Below are 19,988 nucleotides of genomic sequence, written 5' to 3'. Positions count from 1 at the left end.
AATTTATTTGAGATTTTCTGGTTTTTGTTAATTGTGCAATAGAAAAATAATCATTAGATTAATTTTCTAAATAGTCATTAGAATAGTCGACTATTCGATAAAATAATCGTCAGAATAATCGTTTTAAAAATAATCGTTTACCCCCAGCCCTAATGTATTGTCTTACAGATTAATAACATATCTTTAAACTTATTAATTGTTTATAAACGGAGCTTTAATATAAAATAATCTTATGTTGGGAAATGCTGCTTATTTCCAGTGGTGGCTGGTGGGGATGTTGTTAGTGGAGGGCGAAACTTTAAAGAATAAAATGTCTCAGACTCGGCAAACAACCGAAATATTCATTTTAGATTAATGAAACCCTGCTTTAAAACAACATTTTGTCCCTTTTAAACACAAAAAAACCCACAATCAAGGGTTTGTTGGGTTGGTAGAGCGTGACTCATCTTAAATTTTCCCTCAGTATCTTTAAAACTAACCGTCCTAAAGCCATTTTTTATGTCTGCTGAGGTCAGTCAGCTGTGGAGGCCGTCTTGGGCTCCCAATGCTAATGAGTTGTAGAAGTGCATCCAATGATTATGAGATATTTTGCTTTCAAGCTCACAATAATAACAAAACCATGCTGCAGCGTGCGGATGGGGTGCGAACTGCAGGAATGTGTCGGTCACGGCTCCTTCTTCACTTTAGATCTATATCCATTCAGCGTTAATATGAGGATCGTGCCGCAGGCTGCAGGATTGATCGATACCCGAGAGTCTGCAAAAAAGAGATTAACAAAGACGTACACAAACACGCTTAAATGAAATGCTCTTCTCATGCTACACATGGATCTACAAGCAGAAGATAATGGGATTACAGATCAATACCGGACTGTAAAACCAGAGATAGCCCTCTGATCTGACAAAGCGATGCTTCCTGGTATGAAGGTAACATTTCTGCGACATAACGGCTGCATTAGTCATGGTATCATGCTCCTTTATGATCCTCTCAGGAATCTGGTTTTACTTAATGCTGATGTGTAAAAATCACACAAACCACATCTGAAATGACCAAAGAGCTGCACTTAACCACTTGAAGTTAAAGTCAACGCAGTAACTCGTTAGCGCAGAGACCAATCACAGTAAGGAAACCTGAAAAGAGCTCGTGCGCTTGAAAGTAAAAGAGAAAAAACTTAAATAATGCTGTAAATTACAGGGTTTCAATCGTTTCATTTGATTTTTAAGAAGTTAAAGGTTATAAAATCTGTAGAATATAGAATAGTTAGCCAAACTAAAGTCTGCAGTAAATAGTCGTGTAAAATGACCCGAGCTGGCGTTTAATCCTTTTAGAAGTTATTGTGATATTTAAGACGCGTGTTTCAGCTCCTCCAACATTCAGATGAAATGCAAACATTATTACCAGGTAATAAAAACGTGGTCCTGAAATAAAAAAGCCCTTCTAGACGTGACCTTTTGAGTGCTCCACTGCTGCACATCCAGAGGATTACTCACCGGATCCGAGTCCCTCACGGCTGAATTTAACCACAACTGTTGCCTTAGAATAGCCGTACTCCAGCTATCGGCTTTGTTTCCTGGGGTTTCATTTAAAACTAAAAACTTTATTGTTAACATAGTAAATGTTTCATAACAAACGTCTCCTCATGTCAGCAGTATAATAAAATAAAAACGAAATAAATATGATTTTTTTTACATAAGTTTACACTAAATGCATATTTCAGATGTAGAATATGATTTTTAAAATTCATGTTTATGTTTTAAAAAAGGATTTGGTCTTGAAGACACGTTTTCAGGTACATTAAAGATCAAGTCACCCCCAAATCAACATTTTTTTCCTGATAAACTATATAAACACGTGTCTAGTCGTGCTGCAGACACGTGTCGTCAATAGTTTTGCACTTTAGTGCATGTTAGTTAAAATTGTAATTTTCTGCCTAAAACTGTCAGTGTTGTGCCGTCGTCAGGTAAAAACTCTGCACTGCTTTTGAATTTAAATCTGCCATCGCTATTGGCTAAGAGGAACCCTAGAACGTTAGCTGGTACCATATGATGTCACAATGTCGTTGTGAGCCTGTGTGTGTGTGTGTATTTGTTAGCGGCTCCGCCCTCTCGGCCTGCTAGGCAACAGCATTTGTTGCTTTTTTCAAACAGGAAGTGGGAGTGGAGTAATACTCTGGTGGGGGGTGACTTGCTCTTTAAACATTTTTAAAGTAAAATGAAAGAAAAGGGTCTTTGGAAGAATTCACACATTTTCCGCTGTTGCAGGTTTAAAATAAAGCAGAGAAATAACGGAGTTGCTGTCGTTGGGGTGATTCTGAGCTTCAGCTGTCTTTGGTCCATGTAGCATTCTTAGAAAGACAAATGCAGCATTTTCAAATAAGTTTGATGAAAATAATAAAACCCAAGGGTGCTTTCACCAGATATATTATGTATTTATCAACTTACTGTGTTTGACTCGTCTTTGCCTGTCGTCTAGAATCATCTGACCCTGATCCGTAGCTGGCAGCAGCCACGTAACGGTCGTGAGAAGCAGCGTGTTGCTTAGAGAAATGGACTGCAGCACCTACATTTGACCGCAGGGTGTCACTCTTACTCCATTCATACATGTTGCACCTTTAAGGCATTGGCATAACTTTCCCTTTGGTGTAAGTTCTGGGTAATTACATTTTATGTTTTACGCTACGTTTACTTCCGTACCATGTTTCGAACCGCCTGATCCACCGTACAAGACAAGCACTCGTCTGCTTGATTATAATTATAATAATTAGGATTATTATCGACTCAGAAGCGATTAACTTTGATGTTGCTTTGGTTTCCATACTTCTCCCCAACTCCGTTCTAACAACCACTAACGCTGAAGCAATAGTGATTACAATTTTTAAGCCAATTAGTTGTTTTCAGTGAAAACATTATTTAAAAAAAAAGTGATTTAAACACAAGAAGGCAGCAATGCTTTGTGGTCGCTGCAGTAAAGCATTTAGCTAACTTTGCTTTCATCATATATTAGCACAGTGAGCACTAATAATTAAGGTTATAAGGTTGGCGAGTGCTTGCACCAAAACCAGAAGTGATCAAAAGGTCGAATAGACCGCGACCCCTCTCAGCTGACCTTGTCTTAGATCCCGACAGACTGATGATTAGTTTTATTTTGGTAAATCCTCGATGACTTGGACCGTAATGCGAGCGGTCGTTTTGGGCGCAGCGTGTACGATAATTGTTTGTCAGCATCTGGGAGCAAATCCCTCCAACCTTCTCCGTCATGTCAATGACTCCGCCGTGCACGCTCATTATGGTTTTGTCCGCTACCATTACGAAATCACGCCGTCAACTCTTCTTTTCTCTGGGTCAAGCACAAAAGGATTTGATTTCAAACGTTTCATCAGTTTTGCATCATTTAACAAACAATGACATGACGGGCCAGATTAAAGATACTCTAAGGATTTATTTGTCTGTATTTATTCTGCTTGGTGCACAAGTTTAACCGCCTTCAGTTTCCTAGTCGCTCACAGCTTTGGAAACGAAGAATGCGTCTCTCTTGGGAAAAGTGCGAATCTGTGACTTCTGCAGGACGTCAAACGGCGTTGACAAAATTAGGAAAAAGCAAAAACATTTCCACAAACAACTAAGAACATTCAACTGCATGATGAAGAAAAGCCATCGTTGGACCTGGAGGGTGAGATGGTCACAGATAGTTGAACCTTTATGTGTCTAAACAGCATTTAGGTACCTTCCATGGCTTTGACATGCATTTATCTTTAATATCGTGGTTTTTGAAGGTTTCTCCATAGATTCACCCACTGGGTGTGATGATGTCTCACACACACACACACACACACACACACACACACACACACACACACACACACACACACTCTAAGATTTGAACTGAACGGATTTATATATGAACACTTCTGCAGTTTTGTTTACTTTCTCTCAAAATGCCTCCCACGGTTTTCTTTCAAATCCTCCAAATGTATCTGCAAAACAGGAAGTGAAGCTTGTTTCCAACCTGCAAATTAAGGTTGATGGATCTTTAAAAACGACCGGCTGTTTGTTTGAGGCCGCATATCTACTCCGCATTCCTGTCTTAAAGAGCAAGTCAACCCCTACCACATTCTTACTCCACCTCATGTTTGAAAAATGCAACAAATGCTGTTGCCTGGCAAACCGAGAGGGCGGAGCCGCTAACACACACACACACACACTCACAATGACATTGTGACATCATAATGTACTTGCCAAAATCATAGTGCACCTCTTAGCCAATAGCGATGGCAGATTTAAATTCAAATGCAGTGCAGAGTTTTTACCTGAAAATGGTGCAGCACTGACAGCTTTAGGCAGAATATTTCAATTTTAACTAAGATGCACTAAAGTGCAAAACTATTGACCACACGTGTCTGCAGCACACTTAGACACTCATTTATATGGTTTATCAGCAAAAAATAGTTGATTTAGGGGTGACGACCTTTTCTTGGGCATTTTTTCTTCTAGTTTTTCAAGAAAAACTATTTTTGGACACTTTACTTTTCTGTGTCTGGTGCTGTGAAGCTTGGAGGATTTTTACTGCTATTTTTTAGCTTTTTTCACTTTTTGAGCATGTGTTATGATGCGTAACCATGGCAACAAGCTGGTTTACAATCGGGAGCAGCTGATTAACATTGGAAAGGCTGAAATAATACCTCAACTGAAGCCACAAATCCCAAATGAGCTAAAACGCGAGAAGCGTGGGTGCAGAGCGGGAGCAAAACGGAGACAGAGAAAGAGGAAATTCAACCCATCTCTTCCATCGATCATAATGGGCAATGGGAGATCACTGGCCAACAAGATGGAGGAACTCCAAGCCCTTTCAAGGACTCAGCCAGAGTTTCGGCAGTTTCGGAACCGCTGGAGGAGATAATGCAAAGAAGGATTCTCCAGAGAATCAAGAAAATGATGGACAACCCTGAGCATTCTCTTCACAAGACTGTCCGACAACGGAAGAGTGTCTTCAGTCAGAGGCTTCTTCAGTTTGGCTGCAACACTGACCGCTACTGGAGATCCTTCCTGCCAACAGCCATTGTAATATACAACACCTCTTTGATGACTTGATTATTATTATTATTCTGAGCTACTACAGCAATCAGTTTCCCTCTGGGATTAATAAAGTATTTTTGAACTGAATTGAATTGCTCTCTAAGTGTTCTGACAGGTGAAAGACACAAGTTCATGGTTACCGAGGTGACCGTATGAACTACTGGTGGTTGCTATGGTGACCCTAATGGCCCACTGGCAGCAGCTTTAAACATTTACGTATATCTAGTTCCTCTGCGCCTCCTACACATTCTGTTTTGTTGCTTTTTGGGTTTTTAGGAGAAACGTTGAGGCAGCAGAGGATTTCTGCGGCGCCAGCAAACACGTTCTTTCATTAGAAAACAATGATGATGTCTCCGCCGCCAGTCATGGATCAACGAGAACGTGTTATTACAAAGGAGACGACCCAAACTCGTCTCAGCTGAAAGGCCAGACTGTGACGGCACGGCCCTGCACTGCGAATCCATTTCTGCCCCACAGTAACGCCGTACACTCGTCTGGCTGCAGCTTCGCCACAAGGCCGCACTAACAAACACGATCTATCAGGAGGGAGCTGCAGCTGAATGAAAGTGGACATGATTTAGCACAGCGCCTCCTCACTCCCCCTGTAATCACTGGAGTTAATGTAATGCAGGCAGGCTTTTAAAACCAGAACAGTGCTCCATAAATTTGACCCGCCATCTCCTGTTTGCACCATCATTTGCTCCCTTTTCATTTTTTCTCCACACACACATTTTACCTGTTTTTGTGTCCATCCAGCTTCCTCTTGTGCAGCACGCACCTGCTCTTTACTCTGTCTGGTTGCACTCTGCTGCAGAGGCTTCGCCTGGACGAGTAAACCAGCAGCTTCTCAACACCACGCCACAAAATAGTTCAGATGCTCCTCAGAGAGAATTCCCATTCCCCAAAACATTCAATTACAGAACAGAGAGCGTGTTAAAAACCCGAGTCATTACTCAGAAGGTGTTTTGTTTCAAAAGCACAGATTGGATGAGTAATGAAGCACAGATCTCGCTGCCTCCGCTTGTGACTGAAAATAAGATCTGCAGGATCTCATCGAGACTTTCTTCCTGTTGAACCAGATCCAACACCTCCCAGCATTTAGCACAGCCTGCTGTGGATTTACGTATCGGTCAGAAACCGCTGAAGTACCCCTGCTAATGATCAGCAATGATGAATTTCACTGACAAACCTGTTTCTACTGCACGTTTTATCTCTGCTGATGTCTTCTTTCTAGAAGCAGCAAATTTAACAAGCAGGTTCGGTTCTTTATTCTCGACACTAGAGCACGGAGGGGGTGGATGAAGGACACAGAAACCTGTAAGTAGGCGGGGAAAAACATGTTTTCCACTAAATCAGATGCCGATAGAAGCACGAATGGAACAGTTGGAGAGGGTCTTAGGTGTGTTCTTGCTGTGTCGTATCTCTAATTCCACGCTGTAGTTCTTTTTTAAAACACAGAACAGTTTTGTTACCTGTTTTCCCGCTACGTTTCGTTTGCGGTGAAACGTAGCGGGAAAACAGGTAACAAAACTGTTCTGTGTTTTAAAAAAGAACTACGGTATGGAATTAGTTGTAGAGGGTATACAGGGTTTCCGCGGGTCCTTAAAAAGTCTTAAATTTTCTTTTCCAAATTTAAGGCCTTAAAAATCCTTAAAAATGACAAATAATCCTTAAATACAGTTTCAATTTGTCTTAAATGACCAAAGACCCAATAAACTAAATTCTTTTATTTCTATAAAATTTTCGTGAATTTCTAGTTGGTGTTCAGCATTTTTTGTGTACGATATTGGCGTAAGCGGAACCGTACACGTTCAGTTGGTTGTGAGAGGGGGCTATTTTTAGATGAGCACACTAGCTGGTTAAGCTAGCGGGAGCTTGTGCCATGGGGAAGGGCAAGTTTAATGGTAACTGGATGGCTAATCCCACGTTTGCGACGTGGTTAGCACCGGATCTAGGCAATAGCTGGAAATTATAGCTTAAATCTAATTTAAAAAATAGCTTAAATTTGGTCAAAGTGGCCTTAAAAAAGGTATTCAAAAGTCTTAAATTTGGCTCCCTTAAACCTGCAGATACCCTGGGTTAGAAACTAAAGCTTTGTGTTGTTTTTTACGTAAAAACATGAACAGCAGCTGCAGAAATAAACCACGTCTCTGTAGCAGCTGAGCTAGCCGTCGTTAGCTTAGCTTTATTCTTTCCATCGTGCTAACAAACGTCTACTGGAGTTCCCTACATGAGAGCAGTAGAACAAATACGTTTTTAGAACTCTGATGGAACCGAGGTCCTTTTATTCGGGGAGTTGAGTTTACATCTTATTTTTATGATTTGCAACATTTTCAGTCCCAGAATAAGTTTAGATTCACTTCCTGAGATGCAAACAGGGATTATGTAGGGGGTTTTGCAGGATTTGGGGTTCACCAGTCAAACGTGAACCTTTGGGAACGTCTTCAGAGCCGTTGGGATATTCCTCTGATGTTGCTGGTATTTCATCACGAGTTGTTGCTTTAGCAGCTCATTTACAGAACATCTAAAGCCCAAAGTTAAAGACGATCCCTTTGATGTTTCACTAAATGGCTGCAGAAGCACCTTTTACAAAGAAAATCTATTTGATTTCTTTTGGTGTTGGTGTCCTCTGTCAGATTTTTATTTTTAGCGTTATCCATCACTACACGGGTCTATTCTACTCACGCTGCTCCTCTGACAGCTCCCAGCCAGTCTGCTGAGGTAGCTTCTTTCTGCTGAGAAGCATCATTGGGCTGAAGGCTGAGTTTTACAGGCAGAACTCTTGAGTTAATAAGCTGCATCGTGAACTAAAACTGTGTTTACACGACGAGGTTTGATGGCATTAACACGAAAATCCCAGAAAACATCTCCGGACCGGGCAGATTAGGTGACAACAGTTAACCTTTTATTAACCCGTGATCTCTAACAGCTAGAATAAAGAATAGTTTAGTATCAGCGTCCTGCTGTTTACCTCCACCCCTCATGATACGGTGTGTGAACACACACACACGTATGTGGGTGGTTAGGGAGCAGTGTGTGTGGAGTTGTGTGAAGGTCTTAATGAAAGTCAGAGTGCTTAGTGGACACCAGAGCTCCACTGATGGAAATCAATGCGGTCTTTTGTAGTCGAAGGCGAGCAGCCGGTTCCAGGCCTCGGCCGCCTGACGCGGCGCTGGCAGACTTTGACGAGCATCTAATGGCGCGTCACTGGGCCGGACAGGTAATCAATTTATTTAGGCAGTAATGTATGCATCCCCTGGTAAATCTTTAATTAACGGGATAAAAGAAGAGGACAATAGTGGCGCAGAGGCATGAGATGTATGAAAATCCAAATGGCTGTCTTCCTCATTTCCCCTTTAATTAGCTGGAACTGCTTGATACTCCAGTTGTGTTTCATTACATCTCCAAATGTCTTTGTTAATCTTCTCGCAGCAAGCCGTGACTTTTATGACAAATATATCAGCCTGAACTGGTTTTAGGACCTTTGTGTTTTCGGCGTAGGCCAGACTGGCCGTGCGCTTACCTTTCTTCCACTTCTCACGGGTAATTACCTTCGTTTCTGGACCGTTGCGCCGCTGGGAAGCAAAGGCCACGAGCAGCACATACATCACGTCTACTACTGTCCACTCTCAACCTGTTTGTCTCCTGCTTCAGTTGTGGGCTGAAAATCTGAAGTTGAAACAAAGTTTTACGGTTCTTTTATGTGTGAAAGTTGTAAATAATAATATTATAGCTATGTCCTTTTTCTGGGCAAGTAAGGTTTACATCCTTGGCACGTTCTTGCTGTGTTTGACTTCTAATTCCATTTTTGGTTCTTTTTTAAAACACAGAAAAGGTTTCTTATTACCTTGCTTGCTGACAGTTTCGTTTGCGGCTGCAAACTTAAAAAAACTACAAAAGATGGATAAAGGAAGCCATAGAGATAAGGAGACGTGGATGCGGGACCATGAACAGAGACGATGGGGTCTACACATTGGATCGTGCGTGGGACTGCATCATCGGAGAGGGGAGAGCGGGAAGCAGAGGGCGACAACGTCCTCTGCTGCCCGCGGATAAACGGAGTAGGAAGTGACGCCACCATCAGCGTCAGCTCTGAGGAAGTTTGCAGCCGCGAATGAAACTTTTAAAAACAAAACAAAAATGGAATAAGGTTTACATCCTTTGGGACTGATACGCTAAAGGCTAGTCACAGGTCAGCTGCCATCTTGAAAAAAGAAAAATCTTCAAAAAGAATTTCATAAATTTTTTGATGACTTGAACTTTTTCAGACTTATTTACATAGAGTTCTGTTATTTACCGTGGTGGCGCGTCTGTCAGTGGTGTCCAACCCGAGGCCTAGATGGTTCTCAGAGGTTTTGTACTTTTATTCATTTTTAAAAATGTTGCTCGTGGCTGTTTGCTAGCCTACAATCACCGCAGTAACAAAAAGAGTAGCCTCAGCAGGTCTACCATTGGCCTGAACAGTTATGTGTCTGGCCAATCACAGCGCTCTGCGTATGGTGGGCGGGCCTAACGCTAGAGCTGAGAAAACGAAGATGTCGACTCCACAACAGCGCTCGTTTTAAACGGCTTTGGCATTAACTTTAAACGATTTATTAAACGAGTTGTGTGCAGAGACTGTTTGATAGACAACCCTTGGTTCCGCCCCATGAGTGAGCCAATTCAATGGTCACACCATATATTTACATACGTAGGACCGTTTCAAGGTTTAACTACTTAATACTGAATGTTTATTGGATACAGTCTGATCTACCAGCTTCCACCTGCAGTGAGTTGTTTTTGTTTATAATTTTAGCACAGAAACAGGTTCATTCACATTTCAGTGCTGGAGCCTCGAGGACATCAACCAACACTCTGAGATCCAGATGATAGTCCCACTCAATCTCTCTGCATCAGGACCGTCCTTTGAATATGTGGAGATTTCATGTTTTCTATGAATATTTTTCCAGCGACATTAAAAAGAGACGATGGTTTCAGCGTTGTGGATCGAACACGACCTCATAAATAATTTAAGCCACGAGGGAGAAAATCTGTGGGTGAATTTGCCGACAACCTCACCAGTTGATCAGATTTGGTTCCTGCAGCAACATCGTCTAAACGAGCTCTATTTAGATTATAAACTTGATTGTAAAACTTAGTTTTTTACTGTAGATTTTGTTTAGCATCTGCAGAATTTATGTCTTTATGGTGTTTGGCACAATTCTTTAATGAACTGATTTAAACTTTGGCAGGGTCACTTCCTAAAGCTTCAGCTTGCTTTATCTGGAGACATTTCATTCATGTTGTGAACTCATTTTGGAGCAAATCTGCTGTTCGGCTGGAGCTAAGCTCCAGATTTTGTAAAGCTGAAATTAGCTAAGTACAAAAATAAACACTGAGGTGTTTTTAAAAGTCTATTAAACAAAAATAACAAAGTTTTAGAGAAATCATACAACATAACTCAGATCCTGTAAGTAAATGACCGGTTTTTGACTTGAGAGGCTCCGCCCCCCAGGGAGACAGGAAAACTAATGATGCTGCAGAGTCTCCATTTGGCTGCTCAGCAGACGGTAAAAACCAGGAGGTAAAATAATAAAGGAGACAGCTGAAGAGCTGCAGCCCTGGGCCATACTCAGGTTTTCAGGTGTGTTCCGTTTCTAAAACCCTCACAGGTGTCCCGGTTCACCCCTCCGGACCGCATGAGGGAAGTGGTGTTATTAACCAGCTCAGGATCTAAACACTCAACCCTATTCTTCTTTTTACTTCTCGTATCTCTGCCCCCAGACAATCTGACCAATCAGCAGATTCTCTCCTGGCTTGTGTTTAGTTTTCAGACAAAAGAAACAGAACCACAGGAACCAAGCCGCCGCTGCAGAAACACCTTAACATCCATAGAGACGTAGAAAACCACCTCCAAAGAGTTGGCTCTGCAGGTCGGGCTAGCCGTTGTAGCCTCAGCAGGTCTACCATTGGCCCGAACAGTTTTGTGTCTGGCCAATCACAGCGCTCCGCATATGGTGGGCGGGCCTAATGCTAGAGCTGAGCTGACATAAAACTGTTTCTTCAGATGGGAGACTGGTGCACAGCCAGAGGCCGCTCATTCCGCAGTCCCGGGCCATGAGAGCTCTCCATCAGCAGAGTGAAGAACCCGCGATGGAGCATGCCTCTGCAGGAGGCCAGTTAGGTATGATGGTGTAGCTCCCTGAACAGCTCCGTACACCAATGTTAACTTGAATTTGGCCCCAAAATGCACCGGGAGCCGGTGTTAGGATGCCAGAATGGGGCTGACGTGCTCCCCGCCTGTCAAGAACCCAGTTGCACATCACTAACAAATGATCCTCCTGGAGACTCTGGTTCCGCTGCTTTTCTTAAGCAGATGAAAAAACATTTAAAAAAGCAGATTTCAGCCACTACCGTTGAAATGTAGCGTTTGTGTTTCGGGACAGACGGATTCATGTCCGTGCTCTCCGAGTAAAATGAACAATAATCCAGAATCAGGAGGTGTTGCTGCCAGGCAGATGAAAGCCACTGGTCCGGTTCTTCTTCCACCCGAAGTCGCCTGTCAGTCAGGAAGCCAGCCATCTCTCTCGGCAGCTGCTCACTTCCCCCTGTGGCCCATCAGCTTTTCCAGAGGCTCTTCAGCAACATGCAGCCAACCAGGAAGTGGGCTCCAGCAGCTTCCTCTCGTGCGGCCTCCAAACCATCCAGTTTCAGCAGCTGCTGAACCCAAACCAAACCCTTGAGAGGGTCGAACAGCTCCCGACAAACTCAGCCCGTCACCGAACTCCTAAAAGTGCTGCAACAACAAATAGTCGAGTGGTCGTCACTCAGAGCAGACAAATCAAATTTTCATTAGTAATATTAACGTGCCAGTGATGCTCTTAGTCGTAATAAATTCTGAGCTGCGTTTAATCCTGTCTGAAGCAGCGTTTACAATCAATTCCTCTGTAAGGATCATTTAAAACGACTGCAGGATTTATGCAGGAGTCCTGTCTGCAGGCGGCGGCGTATCGGCCTGTGACCGTTCAGCAATTATCCGCGGACCACCGGAATTACAAGGAATGTAGGAGAGAGCCGTTTCTTCTGCTTTACTGTATCAGACTCCGTTCGATCCGCTGATAATTAGTCTCTGAGTGTGGAAGGTGAAGATGGAGCCAGACAGAATTAGACAAAGCTGCCCTCGAGTAATTATACAGCATATCGATGTCCAAGAACCAATTCACGGCACTTTCCTGAGATGCTGTTCTGCGACAAAACGGATAAAACGGTTTTGGGAGCGGCGGCCGCGTTACTTCTGCATCAATCATATACTGTTTTAGTCGGAGCTTGGGTCGAAGCCAGGTGCGTCGAATCTTACCGACATAAATCTGCAGAAAGAGGGAAAACCGGCACAAATGAAATGTTTTAACCTCACGAGACACAAAAGCTGTTTGGACACTACGCTTTAAAAAGAAGTTGTCACAACTAAACTATCTTTATGCTGCAGCTCCCTCTTGTGGTGGCTGCTGGATGCAGCAGCTTAACTCAACGGTAACGTAAATAAGCATTTTCTGACTATTAGTCCATAAAATGTTCATAAAGGTTCATCCTTTCATTGACTTTTGACATGGAAAGGTCTTGTTTGGTTTCTTTTGTATTTTGATGATTTTTTTTCAGACTTTTAGCGTCAGGAAAGCAGAACTGGCTGCCGAATAAAGCAGCAGATCATCAGAAAACCCCCGTCCTCCCTTTACTTCATCCTTCCCATCTAAAAGTCTAATTTTCTGTCATTGCAGGTGAGCCTTTGGGAGGCAGGAATGCTGCTGGGATTCCCCGAGGGCCCTGGAGCTTCTCCTGGGTAGCCGAGGACGACCTGAGTTTTCCAAACGCCGTTCCCAAGTCAGGTGAGTGGGTTGCTGTCAGCCTGCATCAGACAGACAGACAGACGGACGAACGAGGTGCCTCCGTCCTCCACAGAGTCTTTGTTCCAGATTAGCTTCGACACCAACATCAACTTTCCATCCGCGCGCATGAACGTCTGCCGCCAACGCCTTCCATCGTCGGTCCCGACACCGGCACGAAGCTCGGAATCTGCTGACCGGGCTGTCCGTGACCTCCTCGAGGACCCAAACTATCTGCCTATCTCTCTGTCTGTCTCTCTCTCTCTCTCTCTCTCTCTCTCTCTCTCTCTCTCTCTCTCTCTCTCTTATATATATATATATATAGTGTATATTTATACCCTCCTTCGTTCCTTCCTTCCTTACCTGTCCTCTGTCCTGCAGCATTCCTGAGGCAGACTGAGGAGTGTTTTTTCCTGAACGCTGGTCAGTGAAGCGGACCAGAACCGGGCCAGATGTGTCTGGAGCAGCAGGGATCACATCTGGGCAGTAAGAGCCAGATGACTCTGATAATGACTCCGTTCAGTCGGACAAACCCAACAATGACTGAGCAGGTTTTCCTTGTCCTCCTCCTAACGGACACCTTTCCTCTGGATTGTGTTTCGGGGGTGAATAAATATTTTCATGGCAGCGCTGCGGCTCTGTGCGCACGGGGATAAATTATTTACCCGGGCCAAGTTCCTGAAACTCACTCTTGCTTCTGGTGTGGATTTATGAGCTGCTGGTGTTGCATCGCGTTCCCCAGGACAGCGTCAGAGACCGCTACAGCCGGTTTGGGAGCGGATATTTCACAGTAACACGGCATGAGGCTGCAGCAAATAGATCTCTGCCCTCCCCACAGCGTCTGCTGTCTGCTGGCATTTGTCAGCCGCCACAAAAGCCAACGCTGACTGACTGGACACTTGCCACCAGCAGCCCCAGTCCTCCCACCACCTCCCTGCTTCCATTAGCAGCCTTTAACAGCACGGCCACAGGGCAGCCCAGATTCATTATTTAAATTCTGCTGGTAAACCGTCGCTTTTGCCACGTTGTGTCACTGATATTACCAGAGACATCTCCCATCTCGAGATTTTCCCAGCGTTCCTACGTTCCTTTTAGCTTCCCATCGTCATCACTTTGACTTTCCTCGTGGTGACGGATTGTCCTTGTTTATCCGTGGCTGTCAGCTGCAGCACGGAGACACTCGGATGGATGCGGGCCGCTCGAGGAGCTGCTGTGCTCCACAATAGAACATCTGCCTCTCTCAGCTGGTGGCGCTTCTCTGTAATGAGATACAATGGTGGAATAAAACGATGTCAGACGAGCTTGGAGCAGGTGGTCGTATCGGTTACGTGGAGTTGCAGAGACTAGGAGATTAGCTCGGGTTTTAATGGTGTTCTCAGACAGCATTCATAGAAGCTACAGCTGATCAGTCCCATCCAAGCCTGCCAAAACAAAGCCAGACTCACCGAAATTTAGTTAAAACATAGCTTACTGGTCTCTAGTCCATCACAGGGACACACGAGGACAACCAGTCACTCACAGATTAACCCTGGCGTTCCATCCAGTGGTGCCCCAAGGGCTGGCCAAAGGGGGGGCCATGGAAAACTATAGGCCACCCCACTGCCCCCCAGGGAAGACCACCGCTTTTACTAAATTACATTCATGTTCTCACAAACCAAACATTATTCTTCTTTATGAAAACCACAAAGGTTTGACTCGAAAAGTAAATGTATTTTAACTCATTCGCTGCCAGCGTTTCTCGCCGTTTTTACTGTTTTTTTAAGTTACGTTGCACGCTAGGATGATGCCGTTGCCAAAACAACCAAAACAACTACATCAGGAAGAACCCGCATGTTTCGAGGCTTATTCGTTCTTTCATAATCCGTTGTTGAATTGTGATCAGCAGAAGCTTTTCCGGTTCGCGCCTCACTTTTTTTACAGCAGCGGCCCAAAACGATCTCCTAACACGTGGATGTTCTGCTTCCTGATCACATGACATGTGACGTATGCGGATGAAGATCAGCTTCAGAGCTGAGATGTTTGTTCTCATGGCGCGGGGGCTCGTCCGACACCCACACAGTAAAAAAATATGCAAATCGTCATTGGCTGTGAACGAGTTAATAAAATGTACAGAATCATTTCTTTGATCAACCACAACTTAAACACAACGTAGTTCTACAAACCGTATAGAGCCTAAGCTTTGCAGGCTAATGGAACATCTAGCATGTCATGGCCGCGTAGACACAGAGCGATGCAGAGTCTGGTGCCCCACCCCAAAACCCAGATTTTTGATGGTTTTTCCACCACTTTGTGTTTGCGGTTGGCCAGTAAACCCTAACTTAGAGGTTTTAGTCATGCAGAATATTTCATATGCTTCTGAAGGGAATGTTGACCATTTGTCATTGTTTTGGTGCACTTAAAGCAAAACCCGCCTCTGATGACCCTACTTCAGTATTTGGTCAGTGTTTGTCTCACCGACTGTAAATCTGAGCAGGATTGTTGGAGTTCTGTGTCTCAAATGTCTTCAAACTTGTATACAAGGTCCAAGAGAAGTTTGAATTTTAAAGAACAACTTAGAGGTTTGGGTCTGAAGGACAAGGCTGTCATTTAAAATCCCATTTGTATACCCTCTTTGGTGTTTACTGAGATGGTAAAGGAGGAAATCTGACCTTTAACACCGATTTTCATCCCTTTGCTTCAACATTAACGTGTCATTAATCAGAAACTTGGATGTTTGAGTTCTAACTGGACGTTTCGGGCCTTTACATCTCCGGTAATGTCTGTTTTTGCTGGTCTAGCTGGCTGCTGTCCAGGTTTGAGTTTCTGGCTCCTGCCCCAGATGTTGATATGTTTCCACATCTTGAATATTACCAGCAATTTTCAGGAAAAATGCACAAAATTAAACTGCAGGAACCGTTTCTGATGGAAGTTCAATGAGCACATTATGAGAATGTGCTGACAACGTTGCTGCTGCTGCTTACAGGGCCTGCGGGTTATTATTGACTGAAACAATTGGAAACTCTCGGGACGTTTCACTGATTTCAAACTTACTGGAAGGCAGAAGGTTTTTTTTTTTATTAATATGTTCTTCAAAGCCTTGGAGGGTCCATTGTGGAGGACTTGTCCCGACCCCCTGCCGGCGCGCCGTCTTTGTGATGTTGAAACGTGGATGAAACCGGCGAGGGGAGAGGAGGTCACAGGGAATGGGAAACCTGAAAGCTGACTTTGATCCCCTCTGATCTGGAATCAGAAACTGTCACACGTAGTTCAGCCACAACGTTTTGATAAGCCGCTCACCTCTTCCTCCCAAATCAAAACCTTCCGTTATTACTGCGAATTTTTAAAGGAAACTTGACTTTTCTGACTGTGAGCATAAACCTGAAACCAGGACGGATCAGTAATTAACAGTTTTGAGTAACAAACAGTGACATCAACGCAGGGTCCGAAATTAACACTCGCCACTCGCCAAATGCGAGTAAATTGCTCCATTTGGCGAGTAAATTTTTGAGCTCTACCTGCCACCTGGCGAGTAAATGTTTGCACCAAATTAGTTATGTTTATCAGTCATCTTCCACGGATTTCTGATACTCCTCCCGCCTGCATGCAGCTTACACAAACGTACGCGAAACGTGAACGCCGCATCCAACGTCATTTCCACCTATCCCATTCAATCAGTTTATCAAGTTAGCCGTTAGCTTTGTGTTAAAACTAGCGGTGAAATGTGGCGGTTTTTAACTGGAGTCAGCCAGCCTTCCAAAAGAAAACTCGTCGAACTGGAAGAAAAACCACCAGGACCAGTGGCAACCAGAAGATTTTGTGAAAAGTGGCGAAATGGAGACGGCGGAGTCGTGAGACACTGGCTACATTATGATGGCCACGTAGCGTTGCTGCATTTCACAGACAACTGTCCCTCTGCATTCTTCACATATCAAAAAAAATGCCCGTACTTCCGACTTTGTCTTCTTTGAGGGATAATAAATGTCCCGAGCGCTGCCGTCTCCTCCTGCCATTATTTCAGCTTTAGCTTAAAGAAAGTTTTGGTCGTAAACAACAAAGTGCGCATGTGCCGCCGGCAACTTCCAACAGGTGATACGGTGGCTGGTAAGGGTCACCGCGCCTACACCGCAGCCACGGTAATCCACCGAGATAATTTTTTTAAACAAGACTGTTATTATTGTCAACTTTTTTTTTACCGGGGTTTACTGCTACACCGGTTACCGTGACAACCCTAGCCCTGACACACTTTCAGATATTCTCATGGTGCAGCTGTGTTCTCCAGAGATCAAGGACTATGACCCAAATGAGGCTTTGGCACAAAGACGGTGTCAGAAGCTGGAGGCCAGACTTCATGGACAGAGAAAACAAGGAGTCTGACTAGATTTCAATGAAAGAGTTCATAAAAACATCTCTAAAAATAAATAAATAAATAGTAAAAATGACAAGAGTTGTTTTCCTTATTAATTGATGTTTTAATTATTTTGTCACTCTGTTTGGAATCAACATAATATAGAATAACATGCTTAGGTGGATCTAAATCATTTAGAATTTTGGCCGGTAGATTTTCATCATCTACCGGCCAACTTGGCCGGTGAGTAAAAAATTTAATTTCGGACCCTGCATCAACGTGTGCATTGATCTGTGTGTGTTCCCTCCTCCCAGTCGCCCGTGTTGTTGCTGTTTGGTAAAAGTCACGCTCCTCTCAGCCGTTTGTCTGATCCAAGCTTCGGTTTTCTTGAGAGGAGATGGATTGCTTAGGATATCCAGGCCATAATAAGTCAAACAGATACATATATAAGCAGAGCTGGGAGAAAAGAGCCTCTCGGTGTAATCAGGGAGTAAACTTATCCATCATCTCAGTTTGGGCCTTTCATGGAGAGATTTCTCAGCGCGGTTTGGCTGCTGATCCACAGAGAGACGGGCGTTGTTGGAGGCTTTTACGAGAAGACTGCACTTTTCTGTTGTTTCAGAAGCTCATAAAAAAGTGTAATCACATCACTCCGCTCACCCGGGAACCTGTTCATGTGCAGAACAACGTCGAAACTTGACAAGCTTAATAACGAGTCACCCCCCCCATGAGAGGTTATTGGATTATTTATTATGTTTCGAACAATGCTGTTAACCCCTTAATGCAAAAATAATCATATCTGCGGCACCTCTTCCTGTTTCCTAGCACAGCAACACTTGACACCTTCATTTCTGCAGAAACACTCAGGGGTTTGTGCTGGATCAGTCCCACTATGTTTGGTTTAGCATGTCTCAGGTCACACCAGGTCAATTAATCCTCGTCCTTCATCAGAAATGACGTTAAGGAGGCAGTAAGAGTTAATCGGGCCCGACAGTTTCCTCTCCCAACGCCGTAACGCTTTATGGCTCCATGCTGTCATATCTTAACAGTAAACACCGTTTTTGGTTTAATAATGATCAGGGCCTGATCTCCTCTCAGCTCTTTAAACCAGCCTATAAAAACCAGCTTTGGCTAACAAAGCCACAAAACAGTAATGAGATTATAATCTGTTGTTTTCCTGGACTAATAGAATTACATTTGGATGAGAACAGATCAGTGACTGAAGCATTAAATCCTCGTGAGTCACACTTTATTGTGACTGAGATGAAGTTTATTTAAGGAGTACAGACCGTTTATTGTAGCTTTGTGATTGAATTTTTATATTTCTGTCATTAGGTGACCGTTTTTCAACGTCACAGCAAAAGAAAGTTTCTGATCCCAAAGGTTATGGTCATAATGATGAGATTCTAAATAAAATTTTGAGATTCTAAATAAAATTTTGAGATTCTAAATAAAAATTTTCAGACTCGAAATAAAATTTGAGATTCAAAATTGAAATTATGAGATTCAAAGTTTTTAATTTGTCCTTCAAACCTCTCGCAAGAAGCATAAATATAACGGTGTAAACATAATTTAGAAACTCATATTTATGATTTTGTATTTTATTATTATAATAATTTAGAATCATATAATTATTACAGCTTCTCATAATAATATTTATCATTAATCAGAAGTTTATAATTATGATTTTGAATATTGTAACTCTGACTTTCTCATAATTATGATTTTAATTATAAATAATATTGTCTATTAGAACTGGAATCTCATCTTTCTGACTTCCTTTTTCATGAATTTAAAATTGGATCTTTTTATTGCCGAGTATTATATAATTATGACTCTGATTTAATTTTGGCCAGCGTAGAAAATCGGACCCAAATGTATTGCAGAAACACATTTTTGTTATCTTTTTTAAGCTGAAAATCAAAACTCATCGCTGTTTATTACATCCTTTAGCTGCAGGATTCACCGAGTTCATGGATGGATGTTTATCTCCATCAAGTGTGAATACTTTAATAGTAGACAAGTACATAGTAGATATGAATAGATCTACATTTTCATGTTATCCCACTGCGTTAAAGAACCAAAGTTGCACATCAGGAATTCTGAGGAGAGTTGAGATTGTAGAAATTAATTGCAGCTAATTATATTAATGCAGGTGGTTTAGTGTTGAAGCAGATATGTTTCACCTCATGCATTAATCTGATAAACGGTGCTGCATGCCTCAGCCGGAGGGACGTGAACCTGTGAGAATCTGCTGCTCCTGAAAAGAAAAACATCATTTATTCTGTTGAGTTTTGTCTGTTTAAGAAATGATTGAGTTGACGTCACATCGCGTCTAAATGTTGCTTTGCTAGTAGCTAGTGAGTGTTAGCAGTTTAGTAGCTTGTAGCTAGTCTGAGTGACGTCATCGCAACACTGGCCATGTTTATTTAACTATAAATGGATGCCTCAGTGGACGAATAACCCATGAATATATTACAAATACAAGTACCACTAATGTTTTGCCCAGTAGTGACTTTGTGTGTTTAGGATTCGTTTACAGCTTTATGTGGAGGGTTGAATGCTTCCTGCTTTAGCTGGGAGGACTGGGCTGCCAGTGAGAGCTTTGGGATGACGGCCCGAGGCAGCACACGCAGCCCGCTGAAAAAAACGTGCCATAGTCTCCATAACTCTCCAGTTGCTAGTCGCTAGTTCAAAGTTTCAAAGTTCAAAGTTTCAAAGATACTTTATTAA

At 43.0% G+C, this 19,988-nt stretch overlaps 1 protein-coding gene across 1 annotated transcript in view; it reads left to right on the top strand.

Annotated features, from left to right (window-relative positions):
- The window catches only part of alk (ALK receptor tyrosine kinase), a gene marked incomplete in the record, with an annotated part of 374,845 nt that overhangs the window by 156,047 nt on the left and 198,810 nt on the right, over nt 1-19,988 (top strand). Inside the window, 1 exon segment of the mRNA XM_070547101.1 lies at nt 12,827-12,934. Within this exon segment, the coding sequence (XP_070403202.1) occupies nt 12,827-12,934 (108 nt within the window).

The sequence above is a fragment of the Nothobranchius furzeri genome, chromosome 18 (genome assembly GCF_043380555.1).
Source record: "Nothobranchius furzeri strain GRZ-AD chromosome 18, NfurGRZ-RIMD1, whole genome shotgun sequence".
NCBI classification, from domain to species: domain Eukaryota; kingdom Metazoa; phylum Chordata; class Actinopteri; order Cyprinodontiformes; family Nothobranchiidae; genus Nothobranchius; species Nothobranchius furzeri.
The sequence above is the reverse complement of the archived record's forward strand: the minus strand, read 5'-3'. Positions and strand labels throughout refer to the sequence as shown.